The sequence below is a fragment of the Tamandua tetradactyla genome, chromosome 9 (genome assembly GCF_023851605.1).
Source record: "Tamandua tetradactyla isolate mTamTet1 chromosome 9, mTamTet1.pri, whole genome shotgun sequence".
NCBI lineage: Eukaryota > Metazoa > Chordata > Mammalia > Pilosa > Myrmecophagidae > Tamandua > Tamandua tetradactyla.
In genome coordinates this window covers 97,400,349-97,416,983 of record NC_135335.1, presented here as the reverse complement: position 1 = coordinate 97,416,983, position 16,635 = coordinate 97,400,349, and the positions used below count along the sequence as shown (strand labels likewise).

Genomic DNA, 16,635 nt, shown 5'->3' with positions numbered 1-16,635 from the left:
CCGCCACCCAGGCGCTGCCGCCCTGCCCGCCGGACCTGGGATCCGCACCCCAAGGGTGAACCACTCCGAAGAGGGGCAAAAATACATTAGGCAACTCAATCAGATCCACAGATAACTTTATCCCGAAACGAACGCGAACTTTTGATCAATGGAATGGAGGTCTCTCAGCGAGGCGATAGCAGCTCTCGGACTCCGTGGAGTCTTCCATAGGGCTCTCGCCTAGGGCGGCACGTTGTGTCTTTTTTTCCCACCTGACAAAAAAAAAAAAAAAAAAAAAAGCAACTTTACCACATCTCTTCCCTAAATCTGGGTATCCCTTTCTTGGGGGGGGGGGGGAGTTGGGTTTTTTTTTCTTTTAAGAACGCGTTGTTTTAAGTGTTGAACGCTCTCACGGTAGGGAGGGAGGGATCATTAAGCAAATAGGTTTGCAAAATAAATTTTTAAAAATATGAAGACTTAAAAGTACTCTTCAGTGCAGTTTCGGGGAGAGCCGGGTTTCTCCAAGGCAGAGAAACTACCTTCTCGTAGCCCACAGCTTAAGCGCCATAAAATTAAAGGATGTGATAGTAACGATGCTTACAGCAAACACTCGGCAGCCTTCCCAACCGCCCCTCCCCCTCCTTCGCTCCCAGTGAACCAACTTCTCTGTCTACACTTTAGAAGTCTCCGGGAGGTGTGGAGAGATCCTCCATCACGACTTGGGACATTGTAAGCTGTGAAGTTTATGTTTGTGGCGCCTGGGCTCAAAACAGCCATTCAGTGGCTTGCTCTGTTATCAAGAAAACAACAATCAGAAAAGATCAGTAAACAGGAGCAACTGCCAGCGTCCTGAGTTAACTACTTCATGTTAGTTTAAAACACAGACTTATACTATATGAGTTACTCGATATTTTAAATAGTTAACACGAATTCAAGGTTTTGGACCACTTTAGGAAATGATACTTTTTAAATAAAGGGGCAAATATAATCCCTTCTCCCTTTCTCTCCCCAATCCCCAGAACAAAAACTTGCCTTGTGACTTAATTTTTAATTGTTCTTTAGCAGAGAAGAAGTAAATAGTGCTTAATGAATTGAACTCAAGCATAATTTGGATTGTAAATCTTTACAAAAGCTCAATAACCTGTTTTAGCAAATAAAGTTTTTTTCTGCCTAGAAAGTGTATTAGGGGTGAGATTAAAAGCACAAATTTGTGAGTTTCATCTAAATTTGGCTCTTTTGGTCGTCTGAACTCAGATTTTAACCTTTTTATTTCTTTTTTTAAGAAAAAAAGGCTAAGTAAATCCACATGGAATTTACAAGAGCTGTATTTCAATGGGATCGATTTTATAACTTAAAAATTCAAGTGCTAGGAAGCACAAAGTGCTTCTAGGTACCTTAAAAGCACATTGTCTCTTTGGCTGGTTGTCAAAAAGATAAGACCAGAAAAGAGGTCAACACGGTGAGTTTAACAAGATGATCAGGGTGAATAGAAGCAAAGCATCACAAAGCCATCTATTTAATCCTAAACTCAAAGTTTTGAATGGGCAAGTGGGTACACACACTCACGGAGAATCCCAAAAAATCAGAAATGCTATTCCAATGGAGGAAAAAAAGTCTTTAAATAAGATTCTGACTTAGAATTTTTTTTTTTAATGGGAAGAACAACTAGGTTCATTTGATGAAAGGGAAATAGAAGACTGAAATAAAAGATGTTATTGCTTTGATACAATAGGGGAAAATCCTTTCAATAAGAGTGTAGATCTGGCTAGGATTCCCTGAGTTAAGGGAAGCATCCTAGAGGTTTTTAGTTGCATTAAATTTTAGCTTGCAGAAGCTGGAGGAAATGAGTCATATTGTCCAGAAAGAAGAATCCAGAGTAATAAAGGGAAGGGAGGATCAAAGATAATAGCAAACAGGAATTTCATTAGAAGAGGGGAGCTTAATGCTCTGTCTCCTGAGGTGTATAGTGAAAAGCTGAGTGTTCAAGAGATGGTTTGCAAACAAGAAGACATCTCAGCCACACACTTTAGACCGCATGCTGAGGAGTCTAGAAGGGGAAGACACACCTTTCATATGAATAATACAAGAAGTAGAATGTCATCGACCCATCAATCCATTCTCAGCCATCAGGCAACCAATATCTTGACTCTAGCAAGTGAAACCAAATCACTCATCATCCCCTCTCCAATAAAAAACTCCTAAATTTGAATTCAAGCTAAGGACTTCAGAATAGACAGACAGACCTCTATATAAGCAAAGCATCATCTCCGACCTGCACTCCTCTAGTCTTAGAAATTATATGTCAAGATGAAAAAAGATCACAAATGTGTGCCTTACTTAATTTCCTTTGGTACACTCAAACTCTAAGGTTTTCTCCCTCCATTTCTGTGGCCTAATGTTGCCAAGAGTCCCTATGGCTGGGGAAGGTGGTTAATAGTTTCCACCCCAAGACCTGAGATCAGTAACTTTACAGGCATGATAGCAAAATTCACATTGGACCAATCATCGGTCCACATGCTTATTAGTTAACCATTCTAGGCATGATGACGATGAGAAAGGCGAACAGAAAAGGCAGACCAACAGACAGCGCAAAGGTAGAAGAGTCAAGTCAATAATAGATCAATGAGCAGGGAGACACAAGGTAAAAAGGTCTTTCCCGGAGAAGAACCGTGTGAGATATGGCATAACTCTTGTTTTTCTCAATAGACAACTACAAGCCGTTATTACCGTCGACCAAATTATTACTCCTCTGTCAAGAATTAGACACAACAATCAAAGTAATCAACGGGCACGTCTACTGCACTGTAACATTTTCAATGCAAAGTTTGTTTTCTCTCTGCCCCCCACATTAGAGCCTGTAATTAACCCGCTATGTAGAACGATACCAAACAAAAGCTAATTGAGCCTCGCTTCCCGACTTGCAGCAGGTTTGGAGCGGGTGAAAGCGGCAGGATCGCCCAGTCTCCAGACTCCGCAGTCCGGCCCCCGCCCGACTTCACGTCGGGGGTGCTAAGCGGTTCGCGCCACACTACACACGATGAGGGTACGTTAGCTTTTCGTATTCATTAAGCTTTGTCAGATATTTAAAACGACATCAAAGTCGCGCATACAAATGAATCCAGTTTCCAAAGTCAAAGCATCATCCTGGAAGTGAGTGAAAGGGAAAGGGGACAGGGTGGAGCCCTAAGTCCTAACCTACACCCGCAAGTGACAGACACAGCTGAGAAAAGCCTGGTTTCGGGCAGGACTCGGAGAGGGCACCGATTTCCTGCATCCATGAGTTCTGGCTCTCGCGCATCAACTCTATGTCAACTAAATATCAATGGAAAATAAAGGTCTGTCCCAGGGAACGACTCCACGTAACTCCGATCGCTGATGGCTGGACTGCGAAACGCGTGGTCCGAGTCCTCCACCCGCAAAAAGCGCGGTTCCATAACAGAGCGCACGCCGCATTGCACTGTGCCTTAGTCAGCCAATCCCTTCCACACAAGGTTTTTGGAATTAGAGTTGGGGGAGAACAGGTAACAGTAGGAAACAAGTTGGAGGTAGGAAGAAAAGGCAAGAAAACACACACACTGGTCCAGAAATTGCTGAGACTTTGCCTCCTTCCTCCCTCTCCCTCTCTTTTTCCCTATTGCCCCCCCCCCCCATCTGCCTATTCTTCCTGCATAAATACAACAGCATTTCTAATTCCCTGTTAGCGCCGCTGGTAAATAATAGTCATACTTCACTGGTTAGGCAGAAAGCCTCTCTTAAAGGAGAGCTTATACCTGAAATACAGGTCACTTCAACAACCCTGACAAGGCGACATTGGTATAAAGCACTCCCTCTAAGAAAATAAAATCGTTACTCAATCAGAATCCATTCTAAGCAAGACTTTCTTCCTATTTGAGGTGGGCTATGGCCTTATGTAAGAAAGGAGACCAGAAAGGAAAGGTAGGGAGCAGGCAGAGGATAGTGTCTCATTTAAAAAAAATAAAAATAAAAAATAACATTATCACATCCGAGTGCCAAAACTTCAAAGAAGCTTTGATCCCACTATTGAAACACAAACTTGCAAGTTAGACCTTAACTACTTGCAGTAAAATATCACACCTACTGTACGTCAGTTTACCCCATTCACATGCAATCCTTATTTTCAGACATTTTATCCGCTTGCTTGCAAACATATAAAAGAGGGACCCTGAATCATTGCATGTATTTATTTATCTATGCCAAACGTTTATTAGTGAAATAGTCCTGAAGATATAATTCTACATATGGCGCTTTGATATCACATGATATTTATGAAAAAAGACAAAACACATAGAATTAGACATATAATTCAAAGACCACGGTACAACCTTTTATCTTTTTTTTTTTTACTTCAGCAAACAAAAAATGTCCAATGACACGAAAAGTGGCAAGTCTTCTGACAATAAATAATAAATTACTTTATAATTTTTGCAATGCAAGAGCAAACAAAAAAAAAGTTTCCTTTTTTTCCTCTTTATTTCCAGAGAGAGAAAACAGTCATTTTAACCAATAACTATACACATCTTTGGGGGAAAAGTTCTTGGACAGACACAAGTCAAACACGATCCCGAGACGCTTGTGGCAAAATAGAGGTAACCTTGTTGCAATGCTTTATAAGTTGGTTTTCAAATCTGAATTCAAAAACCTTTAAAGTCACATCAGACTTCTTGAAAGAGGATGGATCTCAAAAAAAAAAAAAAAAAAAAAAGTGGGGATGGGAGTAAAAGTTAAAAAGAAACCAGCTATAGGACATGCTAAGAGACCCAGGATTTTCAATTAACCCCTTGTTAAAGTCAACTAAAAACATCGCAAACCAATGCAGCTCCACCTTCCTGAAAGGACTCTTTCAGCCAAGGAGGCCAGTTTCTCTTCCTGCTCATATGCTGGAGCTCCTGTTTGGCAAGGCAATGACCAATATAGAAACAGCACCATTCAGATTAGGATGGACTAGACAAATCTCTATATCTCCTTTTCTCTAGATGTGCAGTGAAATGAAAATGGTTTTTTTTTTTTTTTTTTTTGAGATCCTTGAATAGAAATCCTCTACGTTTTAAAAACGTCTTTTTTTTTTTCAGTACTCCTAAGGTCATTGGATAGCGTATGTTGGGTTTTAGGTTTTGTTTGTTGTTTGTTTCAATTCTAGTAAAATCCCATGATTGTCTTCACAGTGTTGCTACCATATCACCTTGTCATTAAAACAGACTTCGTGCATTTCATGGTGCATTCATTTCTCAATTCAGTTTTCATTGACTGGGTCGTTAAATACTTTTGCTTTGAAGTTCAACATTATAATTTCCCACTGTCTCCAACAGGGAAAAAAAAGACATCTGAATGAGCGGTCCTCATGCCTCAATAGGACTGGCTACCATGCTGTTAGGTGTATCTGGGAGCTGAGAGGACATCGATGCCACTTCACTGCCAGTGGAATTCGAGCCTGGTCCTCCTTCTGAAAAATTGACCTGCATAGAAGGTTGAGAAATGAATAAAGGAGGCTGTGATCATATTCATAAAAAGATTATACACTTGCCGTATGTGTATATGTATGCACACATTTGTGTGAAGGTAGACTGATCCACATATATAATTGAATTATAACAGGCTCAAACAAAGCCTACAAGTGAGAATAACCTGAGAAGAAATCCTCTTGCTTCCCTATCTTCCAAGAGATCTCTGTTTTAACTCAAAGTGGACTCACAACATTATGTTGCACTAAATTATTTAGGAATAAATGTGTTTCCCACCGTGAAATGGCATCGCAACTCTACCACGCATGCTCAAAATAAAATTATCCTGCTGGCTACATGTTGCCCTGGGAGCAGGCGAGTCCTGTCTCTAGGCATTAAAGGCTCTCTTCTCCAGTTGGAAAATCCATAACGCGTGCTCATATCCTGTGACAGGAGATTCAGAGGAGGCTCCACAGAACAATGATTAACTCCTCAGAGGGCCCACAGCCTGGGTTTTTTTTTTTCCCTCCTTGTAAGCCCTGCTACCATTTGCCCCCCTCCCCTCTAAATCAGGCTCTTCCTTCTGGGAGGAGACTCATATATTAAAACATCATCACATTATAACTATCTGGCTCTCTCTTTCAAGCTGAAAAGTATTGCTGTTGTAAACCTCTCCTCTACCCTCAACTTCCCCTTCACTGCCCTAATCTGACAATAAAGTTTCAGAAGGTGCAAATACTGGGTTGTCCTGCGCCCTCCCCTTCTATGTACCTTCTCCTCTACCTTCCTTCTAAGACCCTTGTTTTACTAGAATAATTCATCAATTACCCTGACTTCAAAATAAGTTTTTTTTTTCCCCCCGGTTTCAGTGTCTACCTTCCTTTTCACCCTATTAAACTTCCTCATTGTGAACTCAAGGGACTTTTCAAATTTGCCCAGCCACGTTGACCAAGTTAATCCCTGGCCAATTACCTAAAACTATTGCCATTGAGAAGGGAAATGCTTTCTGTGTAAATGTGATGGCAAAAAGCTAACCTCAATCTCTTCTCTAAAATTTTATTTCCAAAGGAAAGAAAAGTTTTTAGGATAACTCTTCATGTTTTACAGAATAAGATTCTACAGGGCTGCTTGCTCTTTAAGGGAAAAAAAAAAGAATACTATGTGTACTAATAACATTTTACAAATAATATATATTGAATGTTTTTATTTGTCTTGGTCCCTTAAACCTTTTGTAGAGGCAAAAGGTATTTTACTTTTCTCTTCTCTGAATGTCTAGGACACATTAATGCTAAAATAGTTTTTTGCAGACTAAATAAACACTGTATCTTTGAATGGTTCTCATGCTCCTTTTTGCTGCTATACGTGCAACACTGTAGGTGACTCTATATGACATTTGAACTCATACACTTCAAAATGTTTAAACATTTCTCATTTTAGATTAAGATATTCCCTGAAAGGAATATAGTAACAAAAGCATCAAACAACTATTCGAATAACTGAACTCCTTTCTTATATCTTTGAAAATTGCACCCAGGCCAGTCCCTGCTACCTGAAGACAATAATATTGACTATGTATTAAAATCACCTTGATATTTGTTTTTAAAAACACCATTCTCTAAATGCTGAGGAGGGAGTACATTTATTAACTGCTGATCAAAATGCCAAGGTGGACTTGAGAGAAAGTCCCTTCTAACTCTCAGCCTACAATGCATGATTTTGCAATGCTGCACATCTTCCTAACTGCCTATTTAGTTAGGCACCTTGTATTAATCCCTAAAAGCAGGCCTGACGGATAGAAAATTCGATCTATATGGTCAAATTATGCAGTCACACAGAAAAGACCCAACAAGAGGTTTGTTTTCCTTGCACTTGCCTCCCAGTCTTTTCACCACACCTCCTTCATCTCTCCCCAACCCTGAGGCAGGAGAGTCCGCCCCACCCCCCCATCTTTCATTGCGTGACAGTGAAACCAGAATCCCCTTTTTGTTGGGAATTCAGCCTGTGTCTGGGAGCTGACACTTACCAGTTGCTGAAAAGCAGGCTGATCTATGTCACTCTGCAAGGCGAAGTCACTCAGGACTTTCCAAGGCGGCTGGTAACTTTGCACCTCCACTGGGTTAGCCTGTAAGCCACCGTCGTGTCTCTCTGGACTGGCAGCCACCATGGGAGTTCCTGTCATCCCCTGGATATTCTGTGAACAGGCCCCCACCAATCTCAACATGTTAATGAGCAAACTCCCTCCCTCCGTTATCTGTTCAGGCTAAGCAAATAGACCAGGAGTATTACCTTATCTATACGGTGGCCTTTATTGACTCAGTTAATCTGCTGCACCCATGGATATTAGCCGGAGTTCAGTTTTGTTTTCTAGTGCTTTGCTTTTCTGCTTCTGTGGGCTGGACTATGGGTCTGCTTAGATCTCATGAAATAAAATTCTACTACACCTTTCTTCTTTTTCCTTTACATGATAGGTCATTCCAGTTCTTCCCAACTGCCCTCCCAGGCCACAGCATCCCAGAAGTAGAAAGCAGAGACTGGCTGGGCCTCCCTTTCACCTCTAGATGTAGTGGTTTTCGGGGTGGTTTTAGCCAGTTGCACAAAGCAGTTCCCTACTCCTGCCCCACCTCCCTACCACCAAGTGTTTGGCTCTGGCTGCTATTGTGCTTATTATGCACTAACCAACTTAGAAAGTGCCCTGGCCCAGTCCGGGACAGCCTGCCAAGTTTAATGACAGCGTGTTTTATGGCATTTAAAAATAGGGCCAAAGCAGTAAAAAAGCAAAAGAAAGAAGCTCTTTAGCTGAACTTATCCAGGAAAACTGCGGGGTGGGCACAGCCACGGATCTGGAATAATAGTGCAGGGGGCTGATGTCTCTACGGAGGTCTGGGCTTGACCTGGCACACAGGGTGCCCTGTTTGCACAGATCAACTTGGGGAAACTCCCCAGCATGGCCTGGAAGTACTGCAGTAGGCTGCCACTTGGGGGCCCCTAAGGTGACCCACCAATTGTGCCTCGGAACTAAACTGGCTACCAAGGTATTATCCTTGCCTCCGTTCCAAGTATGGGGGAGTACTGACAACCTGGACGTTGGCAAAAGGCAGGCCAGGCCTCCATGCGCCTGGCTTCGGAGGGAGCGACCGCGTCCTTTCAGTTTCCAGGCACACTGGAGTTTGAAAGTCACGAGCTACCTAAGCAGGTCAAAAGGTGCGCGCAACCGTTCAGACCCAAGCAAGGGGCCTTTCTAGCCTTCCCCGCCTCACAACCTAGTGGTTGCTTTTCCCCAGGGGGCATGGGTGGGGCGGGGGTAGGGTATGGGGTATCGCGGGTCGCATGCCCTGCTCCAGAGTAGGATCGAAAGCCCCGCGCCGCAGGCCACATTGGCCGCTAGGTACACTCTCAGGACGTCGGGGCTCTGTCCTCCTCGCTCACCCTGTCCGGCCCCAGGGCCACTCACAGTTTTGTCATTCGGCTGCTGCTGCTGGAGCTGCTTCATCATGATGCTTCGCTTCTTGTCCTTGCACCGCTTGTTTTGAAACCAGACCCGGATCACGCGGGGGCTGAGGCCAGTCATCTCCACCAGTTGCTCCTTCATGAGCGCGTCGGGCCGGGGGTTGGCTGCATAGCACGTCCGCAACGTGTGCAGCTGCTTCTCGTTCAGCACTGTCCGCACGCGGGTGGTCTTCTCCGGCTGCTTGTGGACGTGGGGCCGCAGGGCAGGTTGTCGGGCAGAGATGGGCTCGGCTGCGGGGCAAAGGGTGCCGTGAGCGCGGGCCAGGCAGCCAACTCGCCCGCGCCGCTCCGGGACAACGGCTAGTGCTTTGCAGCCTCGAAAGACAAAGCAGGGGGGGCAGCAGAGGTGGCGCGAGTTGGGTGGGGTGGGTGGGGGGGCAAAAGGGAGAATAAAATCTCGATCTCTAATCTGCAGAGGTCAGTGTTAAGTAATAAGGGCCCCGAATGCAGCCCCCACCCTTGCTTGTGTCAACAGAGTTAGCAAAGGGGCGTGCGTCTCTCCTGCCCCCTTCTTTGCAGCAGCAGCAGCAGCAGCAGCCACAGCCTTAGCGGTGGCGGCAGCGGCGGCGGCGGTGGCGGCGGCGGCGGCGGCGGTAGCCGCTAGGGCAGTTTTCAGCCTCCTATCTCCTCCCTCTAGCCTCTCTTCCTGCCAGACCGATCCAGGTTACACGGAATAGCATCACCTCGTTCAGATTCAGTGTTTCCTCTGGGGAGAAGGCCACAGAGGGTACCAGGGCAGGAAATGTACAAAACCCCAGCGTCAGCGAGAGGCACTACATCAGCTGGGACGTCTGAATTGCAAGGCCAAGATTTCTACCGGAAAACCTTGAACTTCAGACCGAAAGGACAGTCACCTCAAGGGGGTAAAGGCTGGCTTTTAACCACCTTTCAGTTCCTAGCCTACTAATAAATCTACACGGATATTCCTGAGATGGGACTTATCCAAAGCAAAGGAAAATGGGAACTCTGTTGAGATTTGGGCTCCAGATAACAGACTGCTGGGACCTGTTCTGTGCTTTACCTCCCTTCAACCCCCTACATTTCTGCCTCCTCTGTGTTTCCCACAAGCAGGGCCCTGGCTGCACTCTACAGGAACTACCAACCCTAGTTTGCCCCAGTGCCAGTTGGTCACAAATCTCCCAGGACAGAGTGCTTGGAAATACCAGAAAGCAGAGGGAGAGAACAGTGGTTTGCTCACCTCCGGGATTAAGTGAGAATTGATATTTTAAGAATGCTTTAAACACAGGGGCAGATGTATTCAAAACTGGTGAACAGGTTTGGAAACATTGTCTGACATTTTGCTGGTGGCACTAGTCCTGCCCAACCGTGCTTAGTTTCCACTCCCCTCCCAGGGGAAAGGAGCCTCCCATCTATAGGGTACAAATCCTATACCTTCCAGGCCCCCTTAGGGTCAGGCCTACACCAATGCGGTCAACTTATTGTTACAGGGACAGACCCTAAGATGAAACTCTCACCAAATCACCTACAATGAATGGTTTAAAGAAGCAGGATCCCTTTAAAAGGCAATTACTGCAGATTAGCTTGTTGACAGTTTTAAATTACAGTTCTGCGCAGCGGCTTGTAGTTATTGAGACTATCTTTTCAGGCCTGGTCTTCTCATAAAAGTATAAAAATAAATTTAAAAAAATGTTTTGGGATGTGAAGCAGTTTGCAAGGAAAAAGGACTGGGAAAGCTATGTGACTTACCGCCGCCCAAGCTTCGGGCACTGGCTTAAAGGAGGAAGCTGCAGGGGCCCAGGGCTCCACCCCTTTAATGAGGCAGCCGCAGGGTGAATACCTGGCGCAAGGAGAATACCTGGAGGGGAAGTGAAGCCCGTTTCCCACACGCTGTGGTTTGGAGGCCAAGGTGAACTGGAAGTACTCTTTGGGCGTGTACATACATGTATGCACCAGTGGTGTACGTTCACGTGTACCCGTATAGAGACACAATATACAGATGTGTCGGTGTGCTGCAAAAGGGCGCGGTACAGGGCAAACGGCGCACAGGATACTTCATTTATCTGCTGGTGGCCGCCGCTGCCGCAGCGACCACCCCGCAGCTTCCAGGGCCGCTTTGGCTGCTGGCGCGTACACGGGGCGGCGCTGGCCTAGCCCGGCGCCCGCCTCCCAGGGCCGTGCCTCCCTCGGGGCCGAGGAGTACCTGCCATTTGCAGCGGCCGCGCGGGGTGCAGGGGGCTGAGCGGATCGCCGGCGCCCAAGCTGGCCCTCTCCACCACGTCGTGGTCGGCGCGGCAGAAGAGCCCGTCCTCCCGCAACGCGAACTCGTCCCCCGGGATGAGCTGACGGCTGCAGGCCACGCAGCGGAAACACTCGATGTGGTACACCTTGGAGCGGGCGCGCATCACGAAGTCGTTCTTGCTGAAGCCGATGCTGCACTTGGCGCATTTGATCCCGTACAACCTGCGTGGAGGCCGGGCCCGGGAGGGAAGAGAAGCACAGGGAAAAGCCGTCATTTCAAGCAAGCGCTGCCCGGGTCCAAGGTCGCTGGCGAACCGAGTCGCGGCGCCCCGAGACGCTGAGCTCAACATTACCAGACAAGAAGGTGGGAATGGGGGTGACATAAATGATTAGGGCTCTCCTGCGTTTCTCCCTGTCTTCTCCTTCTTCCTTCTCTCCCTTTCTTTTACTCCCTCTTTCCGATATGCTTCGGTGTTTCGGACAGTAACTCTTAGTTTAGAAAACCCAGCCTATAACAAGGAAAATTTAGTGATGGATTTGTAACCACGGGTGCCGCTCTAGCAACCAGACCCAGCCAGTCCTTGCAGCTTTGAACAGGAAGGAGTCCCGGAGTTAGATGGTTGCTACCAGCCCCATACTTCTGTTTCTTTCCCCCCAATTTCTATTGCTAGAAGTTGTAACAAAAAGTCCTTCTGAAACAAAACAAACAAAAAAGAGGCTGAAGAAAAGGACTGTCACCCCACTTGGTTTGCAAGCATACACAAATGCACAAGCAGAATAAGAGAAAATGAAACCTCTGCTGGTTTCCAGATCCCATTCCGCACAACAAACAACGTTCTGTTTTTAACTCAACTACAGATTTTTCCTCAGGCAACTGTGCTAACATAAAGTTTCCTCTCCATTCTTCCTTTTAGTTTTTAATTTAAAATTTACTTCTGCTTCCACCATCTTTTTCAAATTGGTGAACCATCTACCTCTATTTCAGTTTCTTTGAAAGACATGATGCACATGAAAAATGAAAAGAAACACTTCTAAGGTCTTCCTCACGGCTGATCTTTCCTCATCAGGAGACAAACCCTATAGGTTCCATCTAAGGCTGCACTGCCCTGGCCCCTTCTCTGGCTATCAGTAATAACAGAGAAGGGGAGCATTCCTGCACACAGAGACTGTAAAGTGTACACACGGACTCCCAAAGGGAGAGAGAAAGGCATTCGGAAATCTAAAGGGTGTCTCAGTTGTGCTTTTACAACTAAGGATTTTAAAGGGGCACATACAGCAATCAACCAACAAACAAACATGCAAACGAACAAAACACTTTGAGAAAGAGTGGAGAAAAGAAGGTAAAAGCAAAGGTGTTCTTCGACAAATGTTATGTGCCTACAATTAAGCATATGCAGGTCTGTGCGCAATTGAGCAAAACACTATCTCCACAGGAGTAAAGATACCCCTGGAGGTGTGAGGTGAGCGCTCCCTCTCCAGAATCTTGAGTTCACACACCAATCAAGTAAACAATGAAAAGAGCTCATTTGTCAGAGGTTAGAAAGTAGATTCAAAATTTTCTCCCTCCGCCTACTCAATGTGAGATCTCCCATTTCATAGGATGAGGACTTAACTTTGCCCTGACCAACAATTTAGGAAACCCCTCCCCCTTTCCCATTTACCCCAAATCCCCTACATCCTCCCACTCTCCCCCCCCACATCAAACTATAAAAATTTTTTTTTTTGCACTGTTCAATTTTGTTTCTCAAGATAACACTGTCTACTTCAGGATTTTAAGAAAAGAAAAAAGGATGGAGACTGAACTGGACAAAATGGTAACTGCATAATTAAACCTTGGCCAAACTTTAATACTGATTCTCAGCTCCATAAATCCTATGACTTACAGATGCCAATTATTTGTTAATAGCCATTGGAGAATTTTTTTTAATAATATCTTTCTGTAGTCAATGTAAATAACAGCGAAAGATGTCTCGCCTGCTTAGCATTAAAACTAATAAAATTTCTTTAGAAATTCCACTGACATCTTAATGCAGGGAAATACATTTCTGACATATATACACTGGCCAGAGAAAAGTTGAAATTAACAAAGCCCAAAGTTTAGTTAATTTACAGAGTAAATTAACACACACACACATACACACAACTCAGAAAGTTCCTATGTGGTTTTAGTCTTGTCAGTAAAGGCAATTCACTTATTTTATCAGTTACCAGATTTTAATGTGAGAAAGGAAGCTGTTCAATTATCTAACTATACCAATTGTTTCTAGACAGATGATGGGCAATTTGATCTGCTCTGTCTAATTCATCAGCTCAGATAAGATAAGAAAGAAAAGACAGTCAGATGTCACCAAAGGGTTAATATTTTAAAAGATTAAATTTCCAGTCTTTTTGCAGGGGATATTTCAGTTAGTTTTGAAATTTTCTAGGAAGAAGCTCTTACCCTGAAATAAAAAGGGCAATACCTCTACTTGCTATTTCAAAGTGCACTTCTAAACTTGCTTAGGTCAAACTTTTATTTCACTTACTGTATTGACACCTCCAAAGAATATATATATGTTACTAATAAAATACAAATGTAAGAAATAAGAAAAAAAAACACTGAATAATAAAAAAACAGTTGACCGTTTTAAAGTTTAGAAACCCGAATTAAACCATCTTTAAATGTTTTTGGTTTGTTACCAAAGGAGGGGGAAAGAGGAAAATAATTTTAACAGCACAGATTCTAAGAATAATTTAACAAGTCTCAATACCACATAACTTATGAAAACCATTGTGAGTTTTTTTCCCTAAAACGTGAAATGAACAGCATAGCTTAATTTATAACTTAATTTATATAATATGCCAATTATTATCAAGTTATATGCCATAGCTTAATTTATATAATACACTCACAGGGTAACTTTTGCAGGCTCTTAGACCCCACTAAGGCCAAGTTTGCCAACAACAACAAAAAAAACACACCAAAGCTGTACCAAATAATAAATAATGGGTGGGGGAGAGAGAGGGAAATCTCACAACATTAACAAAACAGTATAAATGGCGTACCTGATATAATCTCTTTTACAGTAGGTTTTCCCATCCCTAACAAAGCACGTACAGCTCTCGTCCAAATACTGATTACACTCCGCACATTTCAAACATGCCGCATGCCATTCCAAATCCGGAGAAACCCTCAGAATATACTGATCGTGAATTTGATTGCCGCAACCAACACATAGGGAAATCAGACGTTTTTCTGAAATGAAAATAAATACATGATTGACTAACCGTTTACTTCCTACAGAGATAAACACACTTTTAGTGTCGTTCTCTTATAGGTTGTACTCTGGGAGTCCCCCCCCCCCCCCTTCTTTCTTTTTTAAAAAGAGTATTGCACTTTGGGATGGTAATTGAAGTGTGCCATCAAAACCTTGACTCATTTTTAAAAGGAGGTGGAATATATGTAAAATGCAGATTTGAATAGTCGACATTTGTAAGCCTAGCACGCGATCAAACCCGCTCATTTTGTATTTCTTTTTCCCCTCCTCTCTCTTTGCCATAATCATTGGGAAAGATTATGGATAAGTCAAGTCAAAGAAAAGGTTTTGACTAGAAGCGTTAAGTGAACGCAGGGATGTCTATATCTTCCGTGAAGCACGCTCTTAAATAGCATATAGGACTGGATATCTTAAGCAAGAGCAGGCATCAATACAGTTGTCACTCGTTCTCTTTTGCAAGTCTAATGCTAACTCACATCTCCGGGTATTGTATGTGCAGGCAGACCTTTGCAACAGAATAACCTTCTCCGAGAGCTCAGGATTCCCAAGCAGGAAACCATTGCTTTGCACCAGAAGGCTAGGGTTTTGCAGGACACACAAGCGAATTCAAACACAACGTACGATCAATTTCCCGAAGATCAGAATCGACAGCAAGCATGCAGGCGCGGCGGCAACAAGAAAAAGCCACCTTTTCTCTCTCTCCAGACAACGACTCCAACTGCGAAGAGTCCTTGGTACCCGAGCCTTAGAGAGACCCCCGCACAAGAACAGCACACCGAGCCCCGCAAGGTAAAATAGCCTCTTACTTTTTGGTGGATCTCCCATGTCTCCCATATCTGTAAGAGGGAGTAATGTCCACAGTGAAATGGTGGTTGTACAGTTGGTGAACAGCCCACAGAGAGAAGGCTGGAGCTGTGGCTAAGTGGGAAATAATGGCCCTTAGGGTTGCCAAGGCTGAGAGACCCGCTGCCCGGCTGCGCCGCGCCCTCGCGGATCGGGGAGTCCAATTTAAGCCGGCGGAGTCGGCGGAGCGGAGGCGCTGCGGCGGCGGCGGACTCGGCGCGGCTCCGGCACCTCTCTTCCTTATCTCTTACTCAAACTTCTCTGCTCCAACTCAGCTTCCTCGCCATTGGTCTGACGCAGCGCGCGGGGACGTCAGGCGAGCGCCGCGCCCATTGGCTGCGGGGCTCGCGGCGCAGCTGTTCTGATTATCATATTTCAGCTTCGCCGCCGCCGTGCGCCACTGACCGCTCGGCGAGCCGGCGGAGAGGATTAGGGCTCCTGAGACAACTTGCTCGGGGCTCAGGCCGCCTTCCCCCGAGGCTCGGGCTGCCCGGCTGCTCTGGCTCTTGGCCTCCCTCTCCTTCTCTTTCTGCCCCCTCCCTCGCTCCATTCCGGCCGCGCCGCCTGCGCTCTCGCCTTCTCTCGCGCTGCTGCTCCGCCCTGCGCCTCTGTGTCCCCGCGGTCCGGCCGGCCGCTTTGCGCGCGCGGGGCTTGCTTTTCTGCCGCCGGTAGCGAGTGCCTGGTGGGTAGATCTTCTTGTTCACGAGGGCCGTCCCGGGCTCTAGGAAAAGGCGAGACTTGGAACAGCCTGCTTGGCTCGGTTTGGCCCCGCGCTTTGGCGCACAGCCTCGGGCCTGTCTCGGCTTGGCTGCCGGGAGGGTGAGTTCCCGAACTAGCTGCGGGCTGGGCGCTTGCCTAGGAGAAGAACCCGGAATGGGATGATTAGACCCAGAGGAATGGTTTGCTAACTGCTATCCCAGTACCCCATCAGCCCCGACGTCAGCTCTCCAAAAAATGTGGGATGGGTGGAAGGGAGCACTTTTTGTCTTAGCGGAGAATCAGATTCGAAACGCACAGGTAAAAATCAAGTTGACTCCGCGAACGCCCTCTCTTTCCTTAAGACCCTCGAAGTGTGCTTTTCAGTTTCACTCTAGAATTAGGAAGCGCACTAACTCGAACCAAAGAGAGAGATGATCTTCCAATCGCCTGAAGTTTGTCAAGCGAGTAGATCCTGTATAATTCTTCTCTCTGCTGGCCCTTTGGTTTTAAGCAAACGTATGCAATTAGCTGGAGGCTTTTTGATAATTATAAGGACACGTTTCCATGTCTCAATGTAAAGACGTTTAAAGATGGTTTATTCTAAGGGGGTGAGTAAGGAAGGGGGTCGAATACAGAAGAAAAATAAAGTACCTATTTCGCTTCAGTGGGTAGTGCATATTCGATACCTTTTT

At 45.3% G+C, this 16,635-nt stretch overlaps 1 protein-coding gene across 1 annotated transcript; it reads right to left on the bottom strand.

Moving 5' to 3' along the window:
• Positions 1 to 3,950: 3,950 nt before the first annotated feature.
• On the bottom strand, positions 3,951 to 15,480 carry ISL1 (ISL LIM homeobox 1). Its single transcript, XM_077117124.1, has 6 exons — positions 15,208 to 15,480; positions 14,190 to 14,379; positions 11,107 to 11,366; positions 8,890 to 9,176; positions 7,462 to 7,629; positions 3,951 to 5,453 (listed from the first exon to the last, which is right to left on the bottom strand). Exons 1-6 carry the CDS (start codon positions 15,233 to 15,235, stop codon positions 5,337 to 5,339), a joined length of 1,050 nt encoding a protein of 349 aa, XP_076973239.1. The 5' UTR covers positions 15,236 to 15,480; the 3' UTR covers positions 3,951 to 5,336.
• Between the last annotated feature and the right edge of the window lie 1,155 nt (positions 15,481 to 16,635).